Here is a 27167-nt window from a genome sequence, read left to right as displayed (position 1 = left end):
CAGCTTGTTTCCTCTCTCTCTCTCAATCTGTCTCTCTCTCTCTCTCTCTCTCTCTCCTTCTCTCTCTCTCAAAATAAATAAATAAACTTAAAAATGCAAGTATTATTTTATCACTTGCCTAAAATATTGTTATTTTTTAAGTGTTCTACTGCATTCTAAATTCTCTTAAAATAAGGGTGAAAGTCTTTAGTCTGGCCTGCAAAGTCCTGCATTATCTGGTCGTTGCCTGGATTTCAAGTGCAGCCACACTAAGCTGTCTTTAATTGCTTCTTGCAAGAAGACCTTTCAACCTGTCTGAAATGTTTACTCACCCTTTGACCTTCATTTGTAACCGACTGCTCAGGACTTGCATCGGACCCTCTTCTCTTGGGCTCTTCCTACAAGATTTCATTATGGCTGCAATCACATTCTGTACTTAGAATGGCTTGCAAACCTGTTTCTCTTATCTCAGAGCTCTCTTCAGAGTTACAGCACTATGACTGAAATTCTACATACTCAACATCTTTGTGTCACGGACACACATCCTTTAGGCCGCAATAGAATTATCTTTTCTTATTCCCACACTCGATTAGAGTCTTCTCTTATGTGTTCTCATAATACCCTTTCTTTTATGTCAGAGGATTTATCACAATTCATTGTAATTTTTTTTTGTCTGTCTCCCTCTCTAAGCTAAAAAGCTAGGTTCCCCGTCTTATTGGGTGATACATCCCCAGCATCTACCCAGTGCTTGACATGTAGAAACACTCAACCATTTGTTTAACAAGCAAAGATTCTATACTTCATGGCTTGGATAAAATCTATTTATCTGTGATCTCCTTTATTTCGAAACATTAAAATAAAAATAAGGCATGCTTTTTGAATTCCCTGTTATTATTTGAAAATACACTTTAAAATAGTTTTGTTTTTCCAAAGAAATGCTGTCATTTGAGAGACGAAAGCATATGCCGTAATGTACTACTTTAACAGCGATTTCTCCTCTTTGAAAGGGTAATTTTCATTCTGGGTAGCTGTTTAAAATACCAATTTCAAGTTTAAAGCTTGCCCCTCTTCAGAAATTCAAACCCATAAGAAATAAATATGTATTATGTGTCTCATAACTCTCTTTTTTTTTTTTTTTTACCAGGAATTAGAAGAGATAATCTCTCTCCTTCATAATTTCACTAGGGAAGCAAAGTCATATAGTCAGAAATATTTTGCCCAAAGTAAAGAACAAGCTTAATTAATTGAACAGTTACAGTCTCGGCTGTATGGATGTCTCTGTAGCAAGAGGTGGATGGTTAAGGGTGGGGATCAGGGCAGAGGACATCAATTCTGAGTGAGACAGTTCTTACCCTTAAGGAGCTTATGGTATAGTGGAGACAATATACACACATTTAAACGTAAAACAAGGAATAATAAAGACTGTTGTTTTTTTTTAAAAGACCATGGGATTCTGATCTGTGATGGGATAACGTATTACCAGGGCAAGTGGTTGAAAGCTTTATGGAAACAAATAGATTTGAGGTAGACGTTGAAGGAACAAAAGAGACTGGACTTACAGAAGAGGGGCAGGGCAGGACAGCAGACCCATTGAAGTCTGGATATATATGCCACGTATGCATATGAGCATATAAGGAAGCACATGAAGCTGCTGGGGTACTGGACTCCTGTAATTATAGTGAGGGCTTGGTGAAAATGAGGTTGGGCATGAATGATTGTCATACTTTTCCAGAGGTCGCCCTTCAGTTGTTGAGCAACAGCTATTGTGACTGGATTGTGTTGTCTTTCCTGATTTAAAGGAAAGGTCATTTTGATGCATGTATACAATATACATAGAAGAGTAAAGTTTTGAAGCACATCACAGGGCCTTCTGTAAGGACCATGCATGTGAGTACACGAAGAATGAGGAGAAATCATCAGCAATAAAAACTAACTGTGGGAATGAAGAGAAGTAGACCTGCCTACAAGATCTGTCAAATGTGGCAAAGGATAACCTTTGTCTTTCCTTGTTCCCTGCCTCTCACTACCATCACTTTATTCTCTTTCCTATGGGATTCTCTTGATTACATAACGTGGGTAACTTGAAAAATACTGATTAAAACACATTGAAAGCATACAGATTTTATAAGTAAGGGCCACCCAAATATATCAGGCCACCCAAATGTATCACCCAAATATATCTCCAGAACCTGTAAGTACTACCTCGTAGGGAAAGTGCATTTGCAGGTGTGATCACGTTAAGGATCTTTACATGGGGAGATTGTCCTAGATTAACTGGATGGGCCCTAAATCCAGTCATGTATATAAGCAAGAGAGAGGCAGAAGAAGGAGCCTATCCTCTGGAGAGAATGGAGCCCTGCCAATACCTTGATTTTGGGCCCTTGATTCTGCTATTGGGTTTCCTGTTCCCAGAACTCTAAAAGAATACACACATGTTGTTGTAAGCCACCAATTTTGTGTAAATTTGTTAGGTGGAATTTGGAAAGGAATATGTAGATAGAAAACTCTTTTATGACATTTTCTCTGAGGTGTAGCTGTTTAGTTCGCATTGCATCTTATTTAAGCAAGGACAGAACCAGGGTTTTCTAATCTACAAATCATTGATTTTCATCTTCTTTTAAATGAGTTTACTTATTCTTCCTCTATAAGGTAGAAAAGTTAGCAAAAGATTTATAAGAATGCCTTGTCTCCTTTGAGGTTCAGCTGAAATTACTTTGATATAACAAAAGTTGGAGAAAACAATCTGTCTGTATCAGAAACTTTGGAATGTGAATTCATAGAAACTAATGAAGAAAAACAAAACTTGGCCTCATAGGGAAAGAATGTCTTATGCAAATCTCTGTTGTCAGCCAAGTTCATACATGCAGAATGCAAAACTCTATTTCACCGTTTGCTGGGGATTTGGAAAGAGCTGGAGATAATCCAATTTAAAAGGACTGGCAAATTCCTGTAACTTTATAGAATCTATTCCACATATGTCAGAGATACACTTATTGTACTGCAAAATAAACTAGCACTGCATGTGACCTTGAAAAGGTAAATATTGCAGTTTACATATTATTCTCTCATATTCATTATATCAGTATATGTTCATGAACTGCAAAAATAATAGTGATAATGCTGCAGAGTCTACTGGTAAATTCTGGGAATTATCAGATTAGTTAGAATGTAGTTCTGGTTTTATACACTAAGAAAATATTAAATTAATTTCCATACTTGATACTAAATTTGCATTTATTACAAACATCATAGAGAACCATTAATATTTGCTTTTTCCATTAAAAATGTTCTGGTAAACAAGAGGATTCATGTTTTAAGATCATGATTTGCTAATGCCATAGCAACATAATCTTATATCGAGAACATCATCTGTTACAAGACAAGTAGTTGTGGTCATGTGCTTAGAATAGACTTTCAGTTGCTAAAGTACATGGTGATGTGATAGGATAAGATTTTTCCAGATGTTTATACAGCACTTATAAGGAATTGTTTTAGTATGTTCATATGGGCTGAAATGTTTTGTGCTTAAATGATTACTTCTAGGACTTGGAATATTTAAGTAGCTTTGAACTTCAGGAGTAGGTTAAATGCCTATTTTGAAAAGAAAAGTATGAGTGGACAGAGACTGAGATCTGTGAATTACCTGATTGCCCTAGAGATGTTCTCTATTTGTAAAAGCAAGAGATCAAATAGTTCTCTTTTAAAATAGACTAGGTAAAAAGTGATTGTTTCTTTGTTTTTATCATAATCATGAAGAGAATACTTTCCAGCAGAGTTGTAATGGGAAACCATAGCAAAATATAGAACGTATAAACATGCTGGTGGCCAATTCAGTGGTGAAGTTAATATGAAGGATATGATATTAGTCAGGGTTCCCCAGAGAAACAAAACCAAAGAGGCATTTCTCATAATTTATTAGGGAAAATTGGTGCAAATGGTTATGGAGGCTGAGAAGTTCCACATCTATTGTCTGTAAGCTGGAAACTCAGGAAAGCCAGTGGTAGTTCTAGTGTGAGTCCAAAGGTCTGTGAACCAGGAGAAGTGATGCTCAGTCTAAGGACAGCAGAAGACCTTTATCTCTCAGCTCAGCAGGGCACAGAGAGCCAGTTGCCCCTCCGTGTTTTTGTTCTAATCAGGCCCTCAGTGGATGGGAGGAAGCCCACCTACATGGGGAAGACCACCTTCTTTAGTCTACCAATTCAGATGTTAATCTCCTAAGGAAGCAACCTCACAGAGACATCCAAAATAATGTTTAAGCAGATTTTGAGGCACCTGTGGCCCAGTCATAGCTGACACAACATTAACCACCACAGGTAGGAAGAGAAAGTTGACAACATGAGGCCTACCGCTGAAGGAGAACAGAGAAAGTTTACTGGGGCTAAGACCAGGAATCTAGCTTCTAGAGAGGTTTGATGGATAGAATTTGACTTTAGGAAAGTGTGAGTTCAAGGTCAGAAGTCAGTACTTGCAGGGAAGGACTATAGAACTGAGGTTGTCCAGGAATCTCTAAAGAGAGGTACTGGTTTCCACTTCCATGTTTAGGTCCCACAAATTCTCAAGAGTGTTGACCACTGATCTCAAATAAAAGCTCTCCACCTTCTTCCTAGATCTTAATTGAGGCCCTGATATAGCTGGACACCCTGTTGTTCCTGTCCAAGAGTAGTTACCTTCACTTAGCTATGCAGAGCAGCCAAAAATGTTTGTTCTTACTGTGGTGGGCTGCCTATAATTCCCTGTATATTCTCTGGTTAATTCTAGTGGTTTTCAGAGATTAGTTAAAATGTAGTTTTAGTTTTGCACACTTTTTAAAACTCGATACTAAACTTATATATGTATTGTATTGCCAGCATATAATAGGGAACCATTTATCTTATCTTTTTCCTTATGGATTGTTTCTGAGAAATAAGAGGATTCATAAGATCCATAAGATTTGCTGATCCACATTGAGAGCCAAATGGCTGAAAATGAAGTACATCAGGCCCATCCTCTCATGTCCACCCCACTTTGTTCCACCGGACCAAATGGTTCAAACAACAACATAGTTATCCAAGGTTCTGTCCTGAAGGAAGACTGTAGAAGTATGTGAAGAAGGTATAAATGTTAGGGAATTTTAACTGACTTAAGTATATCATAGTTCCTTTACCACTAGTAAGAAGTATCCTTCTATTCTCAGACCTGAAGAAAAGAGGTTTTCTTTAAGGATATTACTTCCTCCTTCCTTCCCCATTCCTTCTTTCTTAAAGCTACCTGAGAGTTTTCAGACTCTCACTCCTTCCAGAAACCATCAAATGACCCCTCAAAAGAATGTGTTATACTTTGCATGTTACAAACTGGAGTCCTCAGTCATTGTCCAGATGTTCCATTTCTTCAGGTCTGTGGGGTCAGATAGAGGGGTTAAGGAGGAAAATTTAGGTATGTTAGAATATCATGACTAGAGGAACCTAATTCCAGTGCAGTTTCCTTTCCAGGGAGAGTTGTGTTGTGGTTGGCTCCCTTTACTAAATGCCCCTGTGATATAAGGATACTTTACAAAGATAAAGACATTTTTCTTGTAATCCCATAGAATTGAAACCCAGTATAGAAATATCTCCAATCAGCCTGGGTTTGGCATCACCATTTAATAAAACCTACTCATTCCACTGCCCATTAGTAGTTAAACATGTCCACAATCGAGCAAACTAACAGTGGGCTCTGTTCGCACCACCTGAGACCCGTCTGTTCACAGGAGAACTCACACCCTTTGTCAATGACCCATTCATTTTGCTACCAGAGAGGACCAGGGCCAGCCTTCATGTGCCAGTTTGGATTGAAATTCTTTGACTCTGGGTCCACTTGTGATGAAAGAGTGGTGGGTGGAATTTTGAGAGTTCATTCCCCCCACCCCCATAAATGTTGCCTGAAACCATAGATGCAACATGGATGTGAAGATGAAAAAGTGGAGAGCCTATGTGAAGTACCCTCCTCGCTACTGCCCTGTTTTCTGCAGACACGAGTAGATTGTTTGGAGACATCTTGCAGATCTAATATGATACCGAAAGGAGCTGGAGCAAACGCTGTGAACATAACCTAGAGGAAATGAAAGGAAAAAGTTAAGAGAAGGAAGTGAAAGAATTAGAAGAAAGACTAATCTTTATCCTTGCAAAATTGAAGGAATTATTGTGTTGCAGAAACTAATAAGAAAGTAGATCCTAGAAGGGAGGTGGGTGAGGGGATGGGCGGAATAAGTGATGGGGATTAAGGAGGGCACTTGTGATGAGCACCGGATGATGTATGGAAGTGCTGAATCACTATATTGTTCACCTGAAACTAATATTACACTGTATGTTAACTAACAGGAATTTAAATAAACAAACATTTTTAAAATAAGGTACAATAGAGCCTATAATTTCACCTGATTCTTCGTTTGTAACTTCAGCTGGTTTTGTCAAGGTAGTTGGAAATCAGTGTTAAGCTGAGAATTCTGGAGTCAGTGGTGATATGCACATGTGACATTATTAGTAGTAAATTATTATATAATAATAATAATTTGTTGAATAGCTTTACAGATCTTTTTCATAAATTATTCTTGATTTTCCAGATTTCAGGCTTTGCGTTGCCTCTTCTTTTTCCTTGTTTCTGCAGATCCCACTACTCTGTTCACTACAGAAAGGAGAAGTTCCATATTTTTAAAGCAGAAAAATGTATAGAGGATGGGATTTTTATAAGTGATTAATCTCTGTGTCAGAGAGTGTTCGTTGATGCAGTGATATCAAGTAAAGATTAGGCAAGATTCAGCTCTACCAAGTATGTGTCAACTTTGTAAAAGAGCACATTCGTCTTTGAAAAAGCTTGACTTTTCTATATTTCACAAATTTAAAAACCCATTGGGTTAGGGGGAGGATTTAGAAAAGAAATATGCTCATAAAATTTAAGGGCTCAGTGAAGTCCAAGAGAAGGAGCAAGTTCACACAGAAGTTAATGGTTAAGGGTTGATCAACATCATACAAGAAAGGTAGGTTTTCCAGGGGATACTGGGGACTGGTAGGCAAGCTGTGTGATACTGGGGGGCAGTGTCTCAGATCCTCAGAGATCTCTTCAGAATATATACAAGTCCTTCTCTCTCTCCATCAGCGGAAGTCCTTGACAATAGCAGGACTCATTTGGAGTGAGGCGCTTAGAAACCAGCTTTAAGGAATTCAGCGCAGTAAGTGGAAGAAGTAAATGAACAACGCATTCAGTGAGTTCAGAGGTAATTGAAAAAGTAAATACACCCAAGGTCAAAGAAAAATGAAGCCACTTATTTTACGACTGCTGAAAATTAGATTTTAAGGGAAGAGAAGTAAAGGGGCCAAAATTTGGAATGGCAAAAAGTCAATTTAAAAATTGGTTGCAGTAAAATATGAAGCGGAGATAGAGGAGGGAAGCATATTGTGAAGAGTACGGGGGAGCTGAAAGCCCCACCGATAGGCAACAGGAATGAATTTATACCACCTGCTTAGCTTCTGGAATGGTGGGCAAAAAGTTAAGTAGCCTATTTCCATTTACACTGTAAAACTATTTCCCAAACAGCAGCACGCAGATTGTTAATCTGCCAATCGCTAACAAAAGTGAGGAATTTGGAGGTGACCTATGTCCTGAATCCTCACTCTTTACTGGAGAGTGCAGGTGCTAGAGTATGCTCACCAAGAAGACAGATGAGGAAAATACAGGAAGAAAATCTTTAAGAGCTTTCTTTACGATTATCTCATTTAACACTTAGAATAGGTAGAGAAGAATGCTATGCCCATTTTATAGATAAAGAAACTGAGATTCAGAGATGTAATGAAGCTTCCCCAAGTCCATAGAATCAGTGAATGGTGACCTCAAAAACCCTTGCTCCTCATAAAACTCCAGCCTACCTTTTTCAGGCCGTGATTAAAGCGCAGATCAGAAATAGGACCGGTAAGTGCATAGGAATATAAGAAGAGAAAAGTGAGACTGAAGGAGTAGGGAAGGCTTCACTGAACAGATTGAAATTTCTTATCAAAAGGGTCCTATTTGGATGATGGGAGGGCATTGGCTGTTAAAAAAGAAAGGTTCATTATCTAAAAGTAGATGAAATGTAGTAAATTAAAGTATCCTGGATGTCAGTGTTTGCTAGATATTTTGAACAGTGCAAATTGTGAAATGTAGCCTATGCTTGGATCATTTGAGACAATCAAGAGCCATTTGAAAATGTGGCTCCTGTCTCTTCACTCAAGGCCAAAAGATATTTTAGGATTAAAAACCCAATCTCAAACTCTAAAGCATTTATTAATAATTTAGACTTTAAATTATCCTGGAAAAGCTGGAACTCAAATAAAATCACTTTTTAATCTGGCTCCTCTGTACAATATTAAGGCAGTCTTTAATTTCGTAAATAAACACCTGTGAAAATGGCAGTGCAACCTCTATTAATATGATTTAAACCATGTTGTGTGTTCTCCTGAGATATGCCAGATTAACGCATTATCCAAGCCTTGGTGGAAAATGACCTGCTGAAAATGAAAGTAGAATTCATAACTAAAAGCAGCCCAAATGCAGCTAATCTTAACCCCTCATTTTACAAATAAGGCAAGTAGAAGTAGGTTAAAAGGTAAGTCATATTTATTATTTTAGATCACACCACATCCTTCTAACTTGAGCGCTATTAAAGGTTTTATTCGGTTTCTATTTTTTTCTCTAATATTTCAAATGATATTACATTCAAATGTGTACTTTTTCCCCGTTTGTGCTTTGAATGGCATGTTTGGATGACTGGCCTAGATTTGGCATTCTGAGTTCTATGCCAACAAAAATGTCAAGTGCATTTATTTGCCTTTTAATTAAATGCACTGGATTTTAATATTCCAGATTTTTTTTTCCCTGAAGAAGAGACTCTCCTGATCCTGTAGTTTATAGGAGAGAAAAAAAAAATCACTGACATTATCGCGAATGTCATATTTTTTCACCTAACAGTTCCAGATACCCACATATCATTTTATAAACGTTTTACTTTAAGGTGCAAATTTTATTGTTCTGTAGACTACTTTGCTGCAAACACTACATGTGGGTGTGTAATCCAACATCATTGATTTTTACTTACTCCTTTGACTTTTCAGTAATTCTCACCTCAACCTGCTTTACTCTTAATAGGATTTCTGCTTGTATGTCCCACATGTAGTAGTCACTATATGGAAGATGTAGATGCTTATCCTTTACAGTTGTCCCTTTCCTGTACCTTTGGTTTGAATGTGGGCCAGGGTTATGGCATTATATTATTTGTCTTATTTTCTTACTTCCCCAAGTTAATTTTTACTACTCTATTGTTATCCTCTGATCTCCTTTATTAAAGCTTGATTAAAAAAGCATTTTTTTAAGTCGACTAGACATCTTCATAATCTCTGAACTCACTTTACTACCTAGTACATAAGCACTGAACCGTCTGCTCTTGCTATGCTACACTTGCCCTCATCTCAGTAAAAAAACCACACCTTCCACCCCCCTGTTTTCTTCAGAGAGGTCTTCCCTCACCTTCAAACCTAAAGAGGTCACTGTGTGCTCTGTCTCATTCCCTACTTTAAGTTTTGGCAAAGAACTTCTCAGTGTCAGGTGCTTGTTTACTTGTGTATCATCTGCTTCAGAACACAGGGATGTAAACTGCATGAGAGCAGAGATAGTCTCTATCTTGTTCAGTGATGATTCTTCAGAGCCTATAAAGGGGCTGGGAACATGCCAGGGACAATAAATAATTTATTTATTTATTAGTGAAAGAAAGGAAACCCAGGCCTTCTTCACGGAATTAAGATGGGTCGTGCAATAGCCACATTATGAAAAGAGCCCAAAAGTCCATCAATTGACAAATGGATAAAGATGTGGTATAGATAGATAGATAGATAGATAGATAGATAGATAGATAGATGATATAGATATAGATATAGATGATATAGATATAGATGAGATATAGATATAGATATAGATATAGATATAGATATACAATAAGAAAAATAAGATAAAAAGAGAAGGAGACAAACTATAAGAGATTCTTAAATACAGAGAACAAACTGAGGATTGCTGGAGAGATATTGGGTGGGGAGATGGGCTAAGTGGCGGGTGGGCATTAGGGAGGGCACTTGGGATGGGCACTAGGTGTTGTACATAAGTGATGGATCACTAAATTTTACTCCTGAAATCATTATTACACTATATATATATATATTACACTATATGTTAACTAACTTGGATTAAAATTAAACAGAAAAAGAGATGGGTCATGTAACTTATGACTTAAAAAAAAATCTCTTATAACTTCCTCTAAGAACAGTCCCAGATTCCATCTATCCATCTGTGTTTGAGTTTTTATAGGAAGGATTTGATCTAACTATCAATTTCTTTGTTTCTATCTCTCCAACTTTACTTGTTTCTTTTTGTTAGGTAGTGATTGAGGTTGATACCTCTGGCATCTTTCTGTCTCTCTGAGAAGACAGTACTAAAAAATATTCCTAAATAGGTCGCTAATCACTTTTCTCCCAAGCGAAATTGCCAGGTGGGAGTCAGGAAGCATGGGCTATATTGTTATGTGTCAATAACTAATACCATGACCGTGAAAAAGGCATTTACTTATTCTCAGTTTTTTTTAATCTAAAAATCAGAGTTGGACTGTGGTGCTGAATGATTCTAAGAAATGTTTGAGGATGTCAACAAACTAGATACAATTTCATCTCCTTGTGCAAGAGTCCTGCTTTTGCCTCTTTGTAGTACTTGCCACATTCTGCTAATAAGTACAATGTATAAGTGCTTGGCTGTGCTTCTAGATGATACACACTCTGAAGGAAGAGCATTTGTTCATCTTTGTGGTTTTTAGCCTCATACAGTCTTTGTGCCCCTGAGGTATTCAACAAATACGTAATAAATACTGAATTGTCTCATCAGTATTTCTGTATTTTTAGAAATTAGACTTCTCTCCATTTGCTGTTTATTTGAACTCATATTAGTTATGGTACAGAAATTTAGATTTGGAAAAGAATTTTATCTGAATTTGATTATATCCATCCTAACCCTTACTGAAGCTTTATTAAGTACCAAGTATTATCCTAAGTAGTTTATCCATTTTAATGTGCTTAAGAGAAGGGATGTATCTATCATTTCTATTTTTCCAATAAGAAAATGGAGGAACTCAGTGGTTAAATAATATACTTAAGGTGCCCTAACTAGTAAGTGGCAGAGCTGGAACTTAAACCATGATCAGTGGCTTTGTTATAACAAAAATATTTAATGCCACCTGATTAGAGTATTCCTTATCAGTATGTTTTCCAGATATGTTAAAGTTCCTTAGCAATTACTGCTATGTAGAACAGTTTTTTTTAAAGCATGATTACAGGTTTCATAAATTAATTCTTTTAACCTTAGCATGAATGTATTTATTTCCAAAATGTTAAAACTTGAAGCATGCTTTTATGCTACATTATATATGCTTTTATGTAGGCAGTACACTTTGACGAATGATGAACATTTTTGTTATTCATTCATTAAACTGTTGGCCACTGTAATTCATTTGACATAAGAGATGAAAGAGAGTATACCTCTGCCCTCAACTACCTTCTAATCTAGCATATATTGCAGATTTATTGAAAAAAATATTTGCAACACAATTTTAAATGTAGGTTATGGGCAAATAATTAACTGTTCTTTTAGAGATGAGAGGGTAGTTAAGGATTAAGGTCTTGAATAAGCGCTAAAATAAAAATAAAATCCCATGATCTATCTGCCTTCCATTTTCGGATGCCTGGCAGATTAGGTGCTCTGAGGATCTCAGCAGAACAATCATACCTAGGTAGGGCACCTCTTTAGATACATTGCCAGGCTCATAGCACCTAGGAGAGGTCTCTAAGGACTCAATAGTCTGCCTCCGCCCCCGACCCCCCTCCAAAAAAAAGTGGGTGAATAGAATTAAGAACAGTGAGCAATAGGTAGAAGGAGAGGTTGGTAGTCCCAGAAAGCGATGCTGAAGCTATATTGTCCTTGAAACACAGGTCCTCAGGCTGGTAACAAGGGGATTACCCTGCCCGGAACTCTCACATAGAGGCGGTATTCTTGAGGAGTGCAGAGGTCTGAATCCTGTGGTACCTCATGGTTACTGGCAGAAGGTGATGCAAGTTCTTTTGTAGATGAAAGCATGATGAATTGAGGCCCCGCAGGATTCCCATAGACTAACATAAAGCAATTAACTCACAATCAAAGGTCACCAAGCATTCCTGAGAGTAACTCACTGTGAGAGTTAGCAGAAACAACAGATCTGCCTCCCCAAAGGACTGCTGCGATTGGGATTGTCACATTCAGAATACCAAAGAGCTATGTACAAAATAGTCAAAGAAACAAAGTGCAAATCATAAGGATTAGCAAAATACTCTTAGGAGTCACTAAACAAAGACCCATTTGCAAAGAATCAAATGAAACCTTTAGAAAGAAAAAGCATAATTTTTCAAATTTTAGAAACTCTTTGGATGGACTGCATAGCAGCTTTGACAGAAGTGAAAAGATAATTTATCAGCTGAATTTTAATCCGAAGAAGTTACAGCAAAATATAAAGGCAAGCCAAGATGCTAAGGAAGAGGACCAAGCATGGGAACATGCCCATCATATATTATAACATATTACAGAGCTGTGGTAATTCAAACTTTATCATATCAGCACAGAATAAGTATATCACCTCTAAGAAAATAATGGAAAATCCAGAAACAGAATTCATGCATGTGTGCAATTTGTATATGGCACAGAAGTGGTTTTGTAGATCATTGGATCAATTCAAAGTTGCCCACAGATGACTGGAAATTTATTTGAGGGGGTAGGGGTTAGCGGGGAGACTTGAAATACTTTTCTAGTGTATATCACACTCAGAAAGCAATTTCAGGTGGATCCAGGATTAAATATGAAATGCATAGTTTTAAAACCTTTAGAGAGAGAGATTGTTGATATAAATTCAAATAAATGATTGATATATTTGACTATACTGAAATTAAGAACTACTATTCATCAGGATATCATAAATAAAGTGAAAGGAAAGCCGCCCAATAGAAGATATTTCTAATAAATAATTGACAAAGGATTAGTATCGATACATGAAATAATTTATAATAATATATAAACCAATAAAAAAAAGATGAAAGTCAAATACAAAAAAAGGGGGCCAAAATTATGCACTAAGCATTTCAGAGCAGAGAAGAAATAGGTATAAATATTTCAAATAAGCATCTCAAAAGATAATTTCAATAATCAAATGCATATTAGATATCATTCTCTACCACTAAATAGGCAAAAATCACAAAGTCTGGTAATGCAGAGTGTTAAGATGTAATTCAAATGGAGTTTATGTGCACTGCTGGTAGATATATAAATTCGTAATAATTTACTGTTATCTTATGAAGCTATTTGCAATCATGTAATAGTTGCAGTCCGCTGGATAAAGCCACAGGGCCACAGTTTGCCAAACCCTGAAAGAGATGGCGGAGTATTTGGAGAAGGGCTAGTGTTTTTGTATGATTAGGGTATGTGATAGCCTAAAGGAGTTGTCAGTAGATGAGATGGAAAGGGTTGATTAGAGTCTAGTTTTTAAGGGCTCTGTATGTCATACCAAGAACTTCTGCCTTTCCTCTTCAATGGAAAGCAGTGAAAAAAGTCATTTAATCACATCTGCATTTTAGAAAACTCATTCTTGCGTCGGTATAAAGGATGAATCTGAGGCCTTGTAAGGGAAGTAGAAAGGCTCGGTGAAAAAGCTAGATGAAAATGGAAATGGAGAATTAAGGGCAGATTTCAGACGTAATGTAGCAGAGACACCTAACTGTGTTTAAGAAGTCAGGGAACACACAATTTACCCAATTGAATAAATTTAACTGAATGAAAAGCTTAATGAAAAATTCACATGTAAAATATTTGACCTTCATTAAGTTGTTGTGAGGCAAAAAATATTGTACACGTTTTTTAACCTTTAAGCACATTCCTAAAATGTGATGCTTCTTTTATTGCTTTTTTTTAAAAAAAAAAAGTGTTTCTATAATTTCTTCAGGATTTTATGTACAACTTAAACAGTGGTTTTAAAATTAAAAAAAAATAAGAGAATCTAAGACTGCAAGAAGAGGCCTTAAGCAGTGTGAAATTAATTTCAAGTATCTGTACCTTTATTTCATAGTTGTTTAAAGGCTGTATAGACTTCTGAACTATTATTTTCCATATCAGAAACTTTCAGGTAACGCCCGTATCTTTATTAAACAAGAATAAACTATATTGGGGCGCCTGGGTGGCGCAGTCGGTTAAGCGTCCGACTTCAGCCAGGTCACGATCTCGCGGTCCGTGAGTTCCAGCCCCGCGTCGGGCTCTGGGCTGATGGCTCAGAGCCTGGAGCCTGTTTCCGATTCTGTGTCTCCCTCTGTCTCTGCCCCTCCCCCGTTCATGCTCTGTCTCTCTCTGTCCCAAAAATAAATAAACGTTGGGAAAAAAAAAAAAAAAAAAAGAAAAAAAAAAAAGAATAAACTATATTGTAGTTAACCACTTAAACAAAATATGTGCTATATAGCTGTTTTCATTTTTCACTAAGACCCTGTTTTTTATTATCAACCATCTGAGAGTGGACAAGTTGCATAAGATCCTATGACATGATAAAACAACAGGACTTCAAAGAATCATTGAGTTAAATAATGCATGCTTCAAGATGCCCGTAAGGCTTAGATGTCCAATGTGGCAGACTGTTTAATTAATAACATGGACTTTACAAAACTCACCATTATATATTTATACAATAGACTGCTAAGATTTTTAAAAAACTGTTTTCTAGCAATGTCAGTTTCCCTATTCATAATTTTTAACTTTTATGTGATGGACCCAAAGGGCTAACATCTGGGCCATCTCCACCTAGGAGGGTAGCATCTACCACTACTTTTAGTACAGTTTTCACATTTTATAGAAACTTTTCCCATCATATGTCACTTAATATTCCTAAAAGCTATATAGTATAGCCACTGTTATTTTTATTTTATAGATGAAATATTAACTCAGAGATGCTAACTTGCTAATTTGATGTCACACAACAAATAAGAGAAGGAGCTGAGAATTAAAATAGGGCCTTACTGATACTAAGTTTCTGTACTTTCCATGACTCTGGAATTTCCCTACACTTTGGTTTGGTGGTAAATGGTGGCAGATGGTAGAAGCAGTTAACTTCGTGAAAGAATGGCTAGCATAGGGGCTAGAAGTTTCTAGAGACAGTTCAGAAATGTGTGCCAACCTCCAAACAAGATCTGCATCTGATCAAATCTATCCTTATGTTTTCTCAGAAGACAAGTGATTTTCTGTGTGCCAGTACATCTACCAAAGGCAGCCTTAGTGTCGTTCTTGTATTTACTCAACCAGTCCTTTCCAGGTCCAGCTGGAAATGCAGTGCTATGCAAAACAAACATGGCCCCTGCTTTTATGGGCTCTATCTTAACAGGAATGGGAAGCCATTGGCAGTTTCCCATCAGTGGAGTGACATGATACAGTTGATACAGTTGAAGTCACGGACATACTATGTTGCCACACTGTGAGTTGATGTGGAATAGGAAGAGATAAAAAGAGGTGACTACTGTGTAAACTGGGTTATATATGATGTTGACCTGACTTCAGGTAGTAGCAGCAGAGATGGGAAAAGTAGATGCAAGAGATATTTAGGAAGTAGAAGTACTTTGTAACTAATTGCATGAGAAAGAAAAGTAATCAGTCATCTTGTTTGACCAGCATAATTCCAGTGTTTCCCTTTGGTCCTGTCACAATTATTTTACTTTCAGAAGTATCCTAATTTGGTTTATACACTATGTATTAATCCTGGAAATGAGAGGGAGAAGAGGAATTTGGCCTCGGTGTTTGTCTTGAAGCCCTGCGTGGATAGTTGAGCTAGTTACTGAAAGGGGGTTCACTGGAGGAGGAAGTGGTATGAGCATGAGATGGAGTTCCGAATGGAGAGGATGTGTCTAAGGTGTCTTCATTGAAGGGAAGGCATTGAAGGGAAGGAATCAGATGGCTGCATGGGTCAGGAGTTCAGCTCAGAGCCCTGACCCATGGTTAGAGATACATTATGGAGCAATCAGCATGATGGCAGCTGAAGTGATAGAAGTGGATAAAAATGGATGAAATCACCACGCCAGAAATGTCAAGAGGGCCAGTTCTCTGAGAAACTCAAAGTGGCACCTATTTTTAAGGGAAACAAGGAGGGGCTCACAAAGGAGATCTAGAAATGGGAAGGCAAGGTAATACGAAAACTCAGAGATGAACAAGTATTTGGAAGCCCTAAGAGAGGAGGGTCACAAAAAGGAAAGCGAGCAATATCAGGTGCTATCAAGCGATTGCATACAATGAGAAAATTGTACATTGGACTCAGCAATTAGTAAGTCATTAGCAACATTGGTGATGGTGGATTGGTGGCATTGAGAGACATAAGCTTGATGATAGCATTTAAGTTCATGCTTGGGAAGTGAGTGTAAACAATATTCAGAAACATAGCTGAGAAGGAAAAAGAGCACTAGTGAAATACCTGGAGAATTTGCAGTAATTTATGGAATGATGGTGTCTCTAATGCTGCTACAAGATCACCTGCTATATTGTACTCAGAGGCTTCTACCTCTAGCATCCATCTTGAAAATAAATCGAAGAGTGTTTTTACATGATCACAGCTTTTAAATTTAAGTAAATTTGTGTATTTTGGCGGTGTTTGTATATTTTTTTAAACTGTATCTTTTACCTAAACTTTTTAGGTAAATTATTTTTAAGTAGTGGGAGGAAGGACACCGTTTATAAAGTTACCTTAACTATGTTGCAAAATCAAAAAAATTCAACTCATAAATTTGCTCAATAAAAATGAAATACTGCCTTCATTTTTTTCTCACCAAAGAATTATACTGCCTTTGGCTTCAGAACAATGGGAACTCTTCGAATATTTTTTGACAGATAAAAAAAGGAAAAGATTTATGGCAAAGGAAAGCATTTCTGAAAAAGGTGTTCCACATTGCCTTTGTGTATGTGCATAAATTATAAACAGGGCTCAGGGGTGTAGTCACTCTAATAGCTTTTTGCTCTCTTTGAAGAAAATAGAAAATGCTCACTTTGGGGTTACTGCTGTGTTTCCATTAATGAATCTTCTAAGCTTGAATGATTTTAAATAGGATATTTATGTTCCTTGGTTCTAAGGCCAAGAACTTAGAAAACTATATGTGATTAAAGTATCTAAAGTAATAAATTTATGCAGACATTTAATAAAAAATATTGTTAGTAGTAATAATAATAATAAATGTCACAGCTAAAGACTTTAAGGAGGATTCACAGTCAAGGGAAAATAGCCACCAAATATATGTTCCTGGAGAATTTGATTAACCTTCTATACTCAGGTTTAATAATGATGTTGAAGCATTGATGAACAAGTCTGCACAAGAGTTGTAATCATGACAGACAAGCACCCTTGCTTCATCTAAATGAATGAACTTGGTGGGGTTTTTTATAACTGCTTGGGAAAAATTAATTGGAGTCCAGTATTTAACAAAGACATGTCTGTAGACTATGACTTTAAAGTAGTAACACTGTTTTACATAATAAGTTATAAAAGTTTCACTACTTTGCACCCTGAATACACTTGCAAAGTTAGCAGCATCTTTGGTCAGAAATGTACTTTTAGATTTGGCTTTTTGTTTCTGGAAATATGTTTAGGTTAATTCATCAGCAAATCTACATTATTTATTAAGACTCTTAAAAAACTCTTCAGTCTCTGAATTTGAAATTATTTACCACTCACCTTTATGTCATTTTTATTATTTAATTACTAAACCCAGCTAGTGTTAAGGCTGACTGTTCATACTTCATGATCATAGTTTATATTTGCACCTGTGTATCTTCTGAAGGTTGTCTGGCGGGCTTAGCAGTTCTGAAGATTTTTATGAAATATATACTACTTACGGCATGATATCTGTAGAAAAGTATCCCATAATAATATGTGTTTTGTCAAATTAAAATAGTGTATTAAATATATATTTAACTCATGGAACAGGAACCGATCTTTCAAGGGTTTCAAAAACATTTAATTCTGTGAGATAGGTCAGATCACAAAGCAATCATTATCGTTACCCTCTGAAAGCCAAGTGTAACCTAGAACCTATAAAGAGTAAGCATTAATTACTGAATAATGATGATTTGTTGCATGCACTAAAGTCTTTTCTAGGGATTTCTACATCAAACATTCTGTCTGTTTGAAGCAGGAACTTTTCAATGCCATTGAGAATTACAAACAGGATATATTCTCTTTAGCTTTATATCCAACTTTGAAATATATGCCACCTGATTTCATATACACTGCTATGTATGTACCTCTAAGATTCTTCTTGGGAAAGAAGAGGTATCCAGTATATTTAATATGTACTTTGATGACTTGAACTATAATGTGTAGTTTGAAATGTGGTAAGCATTGAACTGCTTCTATGCATAATTAATGAGATTGGAAATTTCCTGAAGCCTGGATACATGAAAGTGTCAAGTCAAAAAGGAAAACTCCCTTGCTTTCCAGAAGAAACAACCTGAAGGCTTGCCTTTCCTACTTGAGAATAATAGTTATCAAATACTGGTCTATAGGGAAGTTTTATTCTACCCAATTGAAATAAGATAAATTAAGACAGTTATAGGGAATTGTTTTACAAAGTTAACTTTCTCTAACACTTTTCTTCAAACTATGTTTTCTACTGGTTTTACTTTAACTTACCATTTTATGAAATGACATTGATGTCAGATATGTTAGTTCTCTTTAATTTCCTACTTGGAAAAATTCACAATTAGCAGCCTTTTATCTGTCTCTTTTGGGGAGGAACTGTGGCTGGTTGAGAATCTGGAGCAGATATTTAGATGCAGAACCCGGAGCAAAAGCGCAGGGAGGGGTGCAGAAGCCAGCACAGAAACGCTAAAGAAGGAAGAATTGAAATATAGACATATACCTAATGTTAAAAAAGGAATTTGTAAATTATCCATTGGAAAGATATGAGGTTAGGGGTGCCTGGGTGGCTCAGTTGGTTGAGCGTCCGGCTTCGGCTCAGGTCATGATCTAGCGGTTTGTGAGTTTGGTCTGTGAGTTCAAGCCCCGTGTGGGGATCTTTGCTGACAGCTCGGAGCCTGGAGCCTGCTTCGGATTCTCTCTCCCCCTCTCACTGCCCCTCCCCTGCTCACACTCTGTCTTTCTGTCTCTCTCAAAACTAAATAAATATTTAAAAAATATATATGGGGTTAGATTTAGGGGCTCATTTGTTCGTTCAGCCACGGTCTCATACTGTGGTGGATGCTTTAAGGCAATTTCCTAAATGTGCCTAATCCTACAAGTCAGCCATACTCCTGATACACAGATGCTTAGCAGGAGGGGCCCTGGATCTGGAAACATTGAGAAATGCTGTTTTAGAAGATAAATGTGTTAGATTTTGTCACTGTGCTTATGACATTTATAATCTATCCTTATCTCTCTAAGCCTCAGTTTTAGTATCTGCAAAATGTAAGTTTTCGAGGTTAGTAAGGTGAAAATATCTTCAGGGGGTTAATGGAGCTTGTAAGTTGACTAAGGTGTATATACCTTTTTCAGTGCTTATTTTTATTTTTGAGAGAGATGGAGAGAGAGCCCACGTGAGCAGGGGAGGGGCAGAGAGAGGGAGACAGAGAGAATCCCAAGCAGGCTCCACACTGTCAGTGCAGAGCCCAACATGGGGCTTGATATCATGAACTGTGAGACAATGACCTGAGCCAAAATCAAGAGTCAGACTCTCAACCGACTGAGCCACCCAGGAGCCCCAGGTGTATACTTTAGACTGTGTGTATATGGGCTTTGAGAAAGAGGGAAAGTTAGAGGATACAAAGAATTTTTAAATAAGAATAATAAAACAACTTTATCTTTTCAAAGTTCCATTTCCCAAGTTTATTATCTGGGTTTTATTTTTAAAGAGAATATGAAATATTCCTTGATGTATTTGTTTTTCTTTTCTTGCAAACCACGTATTCCTTTCAAATCTTATATATCAAATCATAAACTGACACGTCTTCTACCCGTTAGACGAAGCATTATTTAACCCAACCCCTTGTGTCCCAGACAAGTGCAATTGACAGGTGCCAAACACAGCACCATGCTCTTGAGTTCAGAAGTGTTTGCTGAGTGAGCCAGCAAACAAATGAATTCCTAAATCTGACCCCATCTCTTTGCATGTACTATTGGCTAAAAATCTTGGCGTCTGACTTTTAAGGACATTTGGAGAAAAAAATAGTACCATTCCCTTTGATGATTATTGCTAGGTTTTGTTTTATTTTCATGTGTTAACAAAACCCCTATTCAGGAGGCTTTCCCCTTATCTCGATCCTAAATCCCTTATGCCGTAGTTTAGCACGCTTCTGTATTTATATATCCAGGTTATTTTTATTCAAAGAAAATAAACAAGTTGTCTTTTTGTAGTAATTTTTGGCCAGCACTAATCTTCATCTCTGGGATAATTAGCTGCTTTCAGTAACTTATTTTTTAAATTCATTTAGCAGCAGCAACAGAAGAACCAGAAGTGATTCCAGACCCAGCCAAGCAGACAGACAGAGTGGTGAAAATAGCAGGAATTAGTGCTGGAATTCTGGTGTTCATCCTCCTCCTCCTAGTTGTCATACTCATTGTAAAAAAAAGGTAAGAACTGATTTTGTTCTGTCCCATTCACCTACCGTTTATGTCACTAGCTTTCAAATACTTTTTTATTTCCTTAAGCTCTTTTAAAATAGAGCAAACAAGAAGATGAATTGAATTTTGACCATGTTGCCAGCATCTGAGTCTATTTCTCCTGCTTGTTAAAATAAATTCTTATTGGTTCTTTGCAGTTTAATTTTGCACTTAAACGTATCCTTGTCAAGTTAACTTTGAAATTAACGTATGGATTTAAATTTCTCAAATGCAGAGACATTTGAGATAGTCATTTACCTTATATTTTGAAATCTTATTTGCTAAGAATGGGAAAAGCATTTATTATGATACTTGAGTTATGGTCTGAATTATTTTGTACTCTTACTCTGTTTTTCTAAGTGTTGGCTACAAGTAATATATGAGAAGAATCTAAACATTATTTTGTGAAATTGTATATTAAATATTCACTGACTAAATATTTCAGCACTTTAGTATGAAGAGTCTTTTTTTTTTAATTGAGCATTGGTCTTTTATACAATACCAACCAATATCGCCATCTTCTGGAATTATATGAAGATATTAAGACCTACTGGAATTTAAACTGAGCTCTGTTCGGGAGATTAAAGTATACTCCTGCTGAAAAACATTTCAAAGTATACAGTCTTTACAATTTGACCTTCTTTCCAGTCTATAAAATGTCATTGTCTGTAAAGCATTGTCTTAGAAACTGATAAAACTCTCATGTCTTTCCAATCATATGTTTCAGATAATACTTCAATTTGAGAGGACTTGTAAACAAGTCTTTACATGCAGAGTACAGTCCTAAAGTAGTTTTGTGTATAGAAGTGTTTGCAATTTATGAATTACATTGAGTATTAAATGATACTGCTTACATTACATTAAATCATAGACTATTCGGATTGTTTTGTACTCAAAATAAATCATTAACAATATAGATAAGACTCATACTACATGTTTAATCGTTCCATCAGAGTTTATTTTAATGTATTGCCTCTTTACAATTATCCCCTGGAGATATATATGTTGGAGAAGACACAGCTGCATTAGAAACATTAGGTATGCATTATAGTGTTTTGTGTTAAATTAGCTCCATACGTGCTTTCCCTAACAGTGCTTTCTCTTTTTGCTGTTGTCTACCTCTGTGGTTGGAGAATACATCATATTTGAGACAGGAATACTTAAGTATTTCAGTAATACAAATTTGCCAATCAAGACCAATAAAATGACTGATTGTAACCTTCAGATCTTATGTCTCTATTTAGTTTAAATTTATATTTGGAGAGTTAACTAAACTGTTTAGAGAGTTAACTAAACCCTGCTTCAGGATTGCAACTATTCCAGTCCCTTCGGATCAGAAATGAGAGCATGAAATTGGCCTCTGATTATGTCCTCACTCAGTTAGAATTGGGTTAAACTTATTGGTTTTATTTGTTATTATTCAACACTTATTTGTTATTGTAGCCTTCCTTATCCATGGCCCTCTGTTTCATAAATTACAACAACAATAAAAAAAATTGAAACATACATTTCTTAAAGTATACCAAAATAACTTCTAAGCACGATTATACTTGTGTGGGTAAATGCTCTGACAACTGTCTAAAATTGCATAATGTAACAAATTCTTTTTCTGGTTCATATTTTAAATGGATGGCCTCTCTATTAAAATGCTTAATGTTTGAGTTTTCATAATTATGCATTAATTTATTGTCTTTTGATAGAAAGTATGCCAGGCCTTTTGTTTCTCTTCCTCACCACTACCTTCATGACTAGGAAAAGTGCAACTTTATAGATAGACCAAGTTACGTATTTAGATCTATTTCCTTCTGATAAATATCATAACTAAATTACTTGAATCCCTTATCTAAGCAACTTTGTAATGACTTTCACTCATATGTAGTATGTCTCACATGTATCATGTATGATTTAATCACAAATATGTTTCTTACACATACACATAGATTTTATAACAGTATTGCATAGCAGCAAAGCTTAATCAATTCTACTATATAATGTTTCCCTTTTAATACACAAATTTATAATAAAATAATGGAAAAGCAACTATTTTTAGTCTTTTATGATCTTTATTTTCATGGGAAATTAAGTTTCTCAAGACTTTATCCCTCACTGGGAATAATCTACATAGGTATATTTCTCATGTTGAAAAAAAAAAGTTCTATGTATTTTTGGGTTTTGTGTAAAGATATGGTTTGGAATTGAATTTAGTAAAATTCTACAGCTGAGGGTATATATAAAGTAAGTTTTTAGGCTAAGAAAAGGGATAGTGCATCTTTCAAAACGCAATGTCATTTTTTTTTAAACGCTGTTGAATTATTTCCAAATGTATGCCATTTTTTTCCATTGGTTTTGTATTATATTTTAAATGTGCAGCATGAACACATTATTAATTCCCAACATAAACTTGAAATTATGTTTCAATACAGTAAATGTTTGTGTATGATATCGTGATCACATACATCTACTGTGGAAATATCTTTGTGTATATATAGTGTATGGGGCATATGTATATTCACATAATATATGTATGTACCTCTGTACCATTAAGATATAATCACTTGTTTAGAAATCTAGATGTCACTCTGCATATATTCTATATGAACCTAATAGATATTTACATTTTGTATCTCAAGAAAACTAGTCAAATTAGTGTACAAGTTCTATACACAGCTATTCCATCTATCATGGCTTTTCGATGGTAATGGATAATAGTATGCTTAACTGCATGTTGAAATACACAATCCATTTAATTTAAATTTTTTCTGGCAGCAAGAGAAATATCAGCATGCTATTTTTTCCAAATTATGTATTTTAAATTTTATTTTCTATTGCTTATCTGTCTAATCGCATGGCAAAAAAAATATCTAACAAATGCATGAGCAAATGGAAATGCAAACCAAAAAAAAACATGACTTTTATTTTATTTTATTTTATTTTTTAACGCACATTTTTCTGCTTTATTGAATGTGACAGAGTCACGCTTTTCATTCACCATTGCTTCTCTTTTTCCACTGTCTGTGATTTGCTTGCCAGGAGGAGCTACTATTCTTACTCCTACTACCTGTAAGTAGAAAATGGGTGATATACAACTTTACCTGTGTTAAAGATGCAGTATCCCTTTTCAAAAAAAACAAGAACAAAACAATTTTAACCGTTTGTGATTTGGGTGATATTTTCTGGACTCTAAAACTATAAAGTTTATCCATTAACTTATTTTGTTAATCTTTTTAAAAAGGGATATTGTATTTCTGTATGTTCAGCTACTTTTATTTATAATTTTCCGCTAGTAGCTTTAGACTAAAGCCCAAAACATCATTTATTTACTTAAGTCAAACCTGTATCTTATAAACATGATACCTCATACTGCAAATCAGGTCAGGTCCAACTGTAATAACATCTCTCTCCACATTTCCAGGAATCCAGGATGGGTTATAACTTTCAGAAGACCTTTGATCTGGTCATCTAGGCAAGCAGTATGCTCTTATAAAAACAAATGGATAGAGTGATAATGTTGCGATGACAAAGAAACAAAACATCTTCTTAGAAAAGAAAAATCGAGTTCATTTATTATAACTTAAACAGGACAATGATTTTGTAAAACCAAGACCAAAAAGAACCCTGTCATCCTACACAAAATATACCAAAGTGTCCATGTATTTCCTTTTGATCTTCCAAACACTTAGCTCAGCAACTGTACTCAAGTATGGAATGTTAGTTTGAGTGAGGACAGAGACTATTTCACTCTATTTCTCTAGTCACCTTCAGTTTATTACCTTAGATGCCAGGGTATTCATCCAATCCAAAGGAATGATGTCAAAATTATTCTTGGACATTGCCTGATTGACAGTTGATTCACCAACTTTTAAGGCTTAATAATTGTGATTAAGTATGTTTGGGGGCATTTATCTGACAGTATTTATTTTGCTAGATAAATTTAAGTAAGTTTTACGATAAAATTTTTTAAGCGTGACTCAGTGACTCTATAACAGAGGTCTGCCAATATTTTAAATATTACAAGCGCTTGGCTTCTTATAATCTGCTGAAACAAGCAGGTGTAAACTAACAGTGCTCTTAGCTTATTGTGATGAATCATAATATCCTTGTTAAATCATGTTTGATGAAGCCAGAGGTAATTAACTGTACCATTTCATACAATTATGGAGCACTTCTCCTCTTTTATAGCCCACCCATATATCCACCTGCAGAAGTTTATGCTGTTGGCTGCTTGGATAATGAAAGTCATTTGCACATCTGTCAAACTCAAGTAGTTGTAAAATGAATTGCTTAACTGTCCTGAAGTGCACTATATTTATATTTATACTTTATATTTATATTTATATTTATATATAAAATGTTGGTTGTTCAGAGGGAGACAAATCATGAAACCTAAGAATCAGTAAGTATTTATGAGAATGTCAGTAAGCTTACCATTAACCATTGACGTATCCGTAATGTTAGAATGGGATTGCCTTTTTAGTGGATGGATAACATTTCTGTATGCTAGGCTATCTAGTAGGTTATGGTCCTATTATTACTATAATACTTAGGACAATTGGCCGTATCAATCATAATTTGAAAAATGTCACAGATATATGATTTTAAAAACTGCTTAAACATACCTAATCTAAATCTAAACAAATCTAATATAAACATACCCAACCTGAATCAGAGAATTTTTAAATAAAAGTAAATAAATAAATTGGAATACAATTTAAAAGAAAACCAGTTGTGATCTTTAGCTAACATTCATTGGCATCATCATAGTGACTGTCACTCATGATCAAAACCCTTAACTCTAATGTTATTTTTGTTTTGTAATAACCTGAATTAAAGCCTACCTCACAGGGTTGTTGTGAGGGTTAAGATATAAATACCAAGTTGAGAATGCATGGCTGGCAGATATTAACAAAGGTCAAATGCCCCCATAATTTGTCATCTAACAAAGGCTTGTGAATCTGAAAAGTCTTTCATTGCCATGAAAACTTTTGTTGTGCATTTGACAAATTAATTTTTCTTATTTTTCCTTAATCACAAAATATATATAATTATATGTGTTTTAAACTAAAGCCTCAAAGTTTAAACCTGTCTTTTCTAATTGGTTTGAAGTACCCATCCTCAAATTTTTAACATTATTTTTAATCCACATTTCCAGTTATGTTATTTTTATAAAGTTCAATCTCAAAATTTTTGAGGAATGAATTCATTCTTCTTGCCCAAGAAACAAAGATTGGAAGTTATTTCTTAAATTGTTTTGTTTTTACTGTTTGAAACACTTTTAAGTGGCAAAACGTTTGTGCTATATTCACATTCTTCTTCTCAAATTTGTAACAACTAATGTTTAACTCCTAGAGCCAAGTAGACACTTCTTCATATTATGGTGCACTTTGTAATGTGGAATTTAAAAAAAAAAATGTCAGCAACTGGATATAGTGTGACAGCGTAGGCTTTGAAACCAGATTATTCTTCACTGCTTATTAGATATATAACCGTGGGCAAGTTATTTAACTTGTCTGAATCTCAATAAACTCATCTATACAATTAGAATCAGTGGGTTGATCTGAGAATTAATTGAGTTAACAAATGAAAAGTGCCAAGCATATAACAGTCCTATTTCATCCATTCAATAAGTATTTATTGAGTGCCTGCTATGTGCCAGAGACTGCTGTACATGTTAGCAGTAATGGTCCTTCCCTCCGTGGAATACACAGTGGGGAAACAATTAAAAGGGTATTTGCACTGATACATGACAAGTGTTGTTATAGTCAGAAAACATGGTGTTATAAAAATAACCTAACAGGGAAACCTAACCTGAGACAGGTTGTATTGAGATCAGAGAAGCCTCCCTGATGCAGTGAGACAGAATAGCTTCTTTCTATTCTATTCTATTCTATTCTATTCTATTCTATTCTATTCTATTCCATTGTATTCTATTCTTTCTATTCTATTCTATTCTATTCTATTCTATTCTATTCTATTCTATTCTATTCTTCTAGAGGTAAAAGAATATTGTAGGTCAAAGAACAAATACCTTATATGGTGGTCTACAGGTAAGTTTGGAAAGTAAAATCTATAGACCAAAATAGGACCTGCTGATGTTTAATTTTCCCTATCCATGGTTTCAAAAAATTGAACTACTTGAGAAAATCAGGAAATTTAACATAAATATTCAGATTCATGACTTGTCTTTGAAAATAATTTTAAAATCAGAAAATTGGGATCAAATGCCAATAATCACTTAGGCAAGTTGCCCCCTAAATGGCTTTCCAGTTCTCCACAGTCCCCACCCTTCCAGACAGCCCTAGCAGCAGCACTCATTTGTACTACCTGTCTAATATCTGTAAGATTTAGCAGGGTTTCTACCCTATAGCCTAGAAAAAGGACAATAGCTCTTTCAATGAATACGTCAGATATCACTAATAAATGATGGTGGTGGTGGTGGTAAGTTCTTGTTATGCTTTTGTCATTGTTGTCTTATTACTAG

General features: G+C 35.6%; 1 protein-coding gene across 12 annotated transcripts in view; it reads left to right on the top strand.

The window, feature by feature from the left end:
* The window catches only part of PTPRK (protein tyrosine phosphatase receptor type K), a 557136-nt gene that overhangs the window by 495317 nt on the left and 34652 nt on the right, over positions 1 to 27167 (top strand). For 4 of the 12 annotated variants that reach the window (XM_045499524.1, XM_045499522.1, XM_045499527.1 and 1 more), the window contains exon 14: positions 20521 to 20659. In XM_045499524.1, the coding sequence (XP_045355480.1) occupies positions 20521 to 20659 (139 nt within the window). Of the gene's footprint in view, positions 1 to 20520; positions 20660 to 21685; positions 21728 to 23719; positions 23750 to 27167 lie in introns of all 12 variants that reach the window. The other 8 variants (XM_045499520.1, XM_045499517.1, XM_045499515.1 and 5 more) reach the window with 4 other exon arrangements.

This window comes from Leopardus geoffroyi, chromosome B2 (assembly GCF_018350155.1).
Source record: "Leopardus geoffroyi isolate Oge1 chromosome B2, O.geoffroyi_Oge1_pat1.0, whole genome shotgun sequence".
Taxonomy (NCBI): Eukaryota; Metazoa; Chordata; class Mammalia; order Carnivora; family Felidae; genus Leopardus; species Leopardus geoffroyi.
Note: the sequence above shows the minus strand (reverse complement) of the source record. Positions and strands in the feature narration are given on the sequence as shown.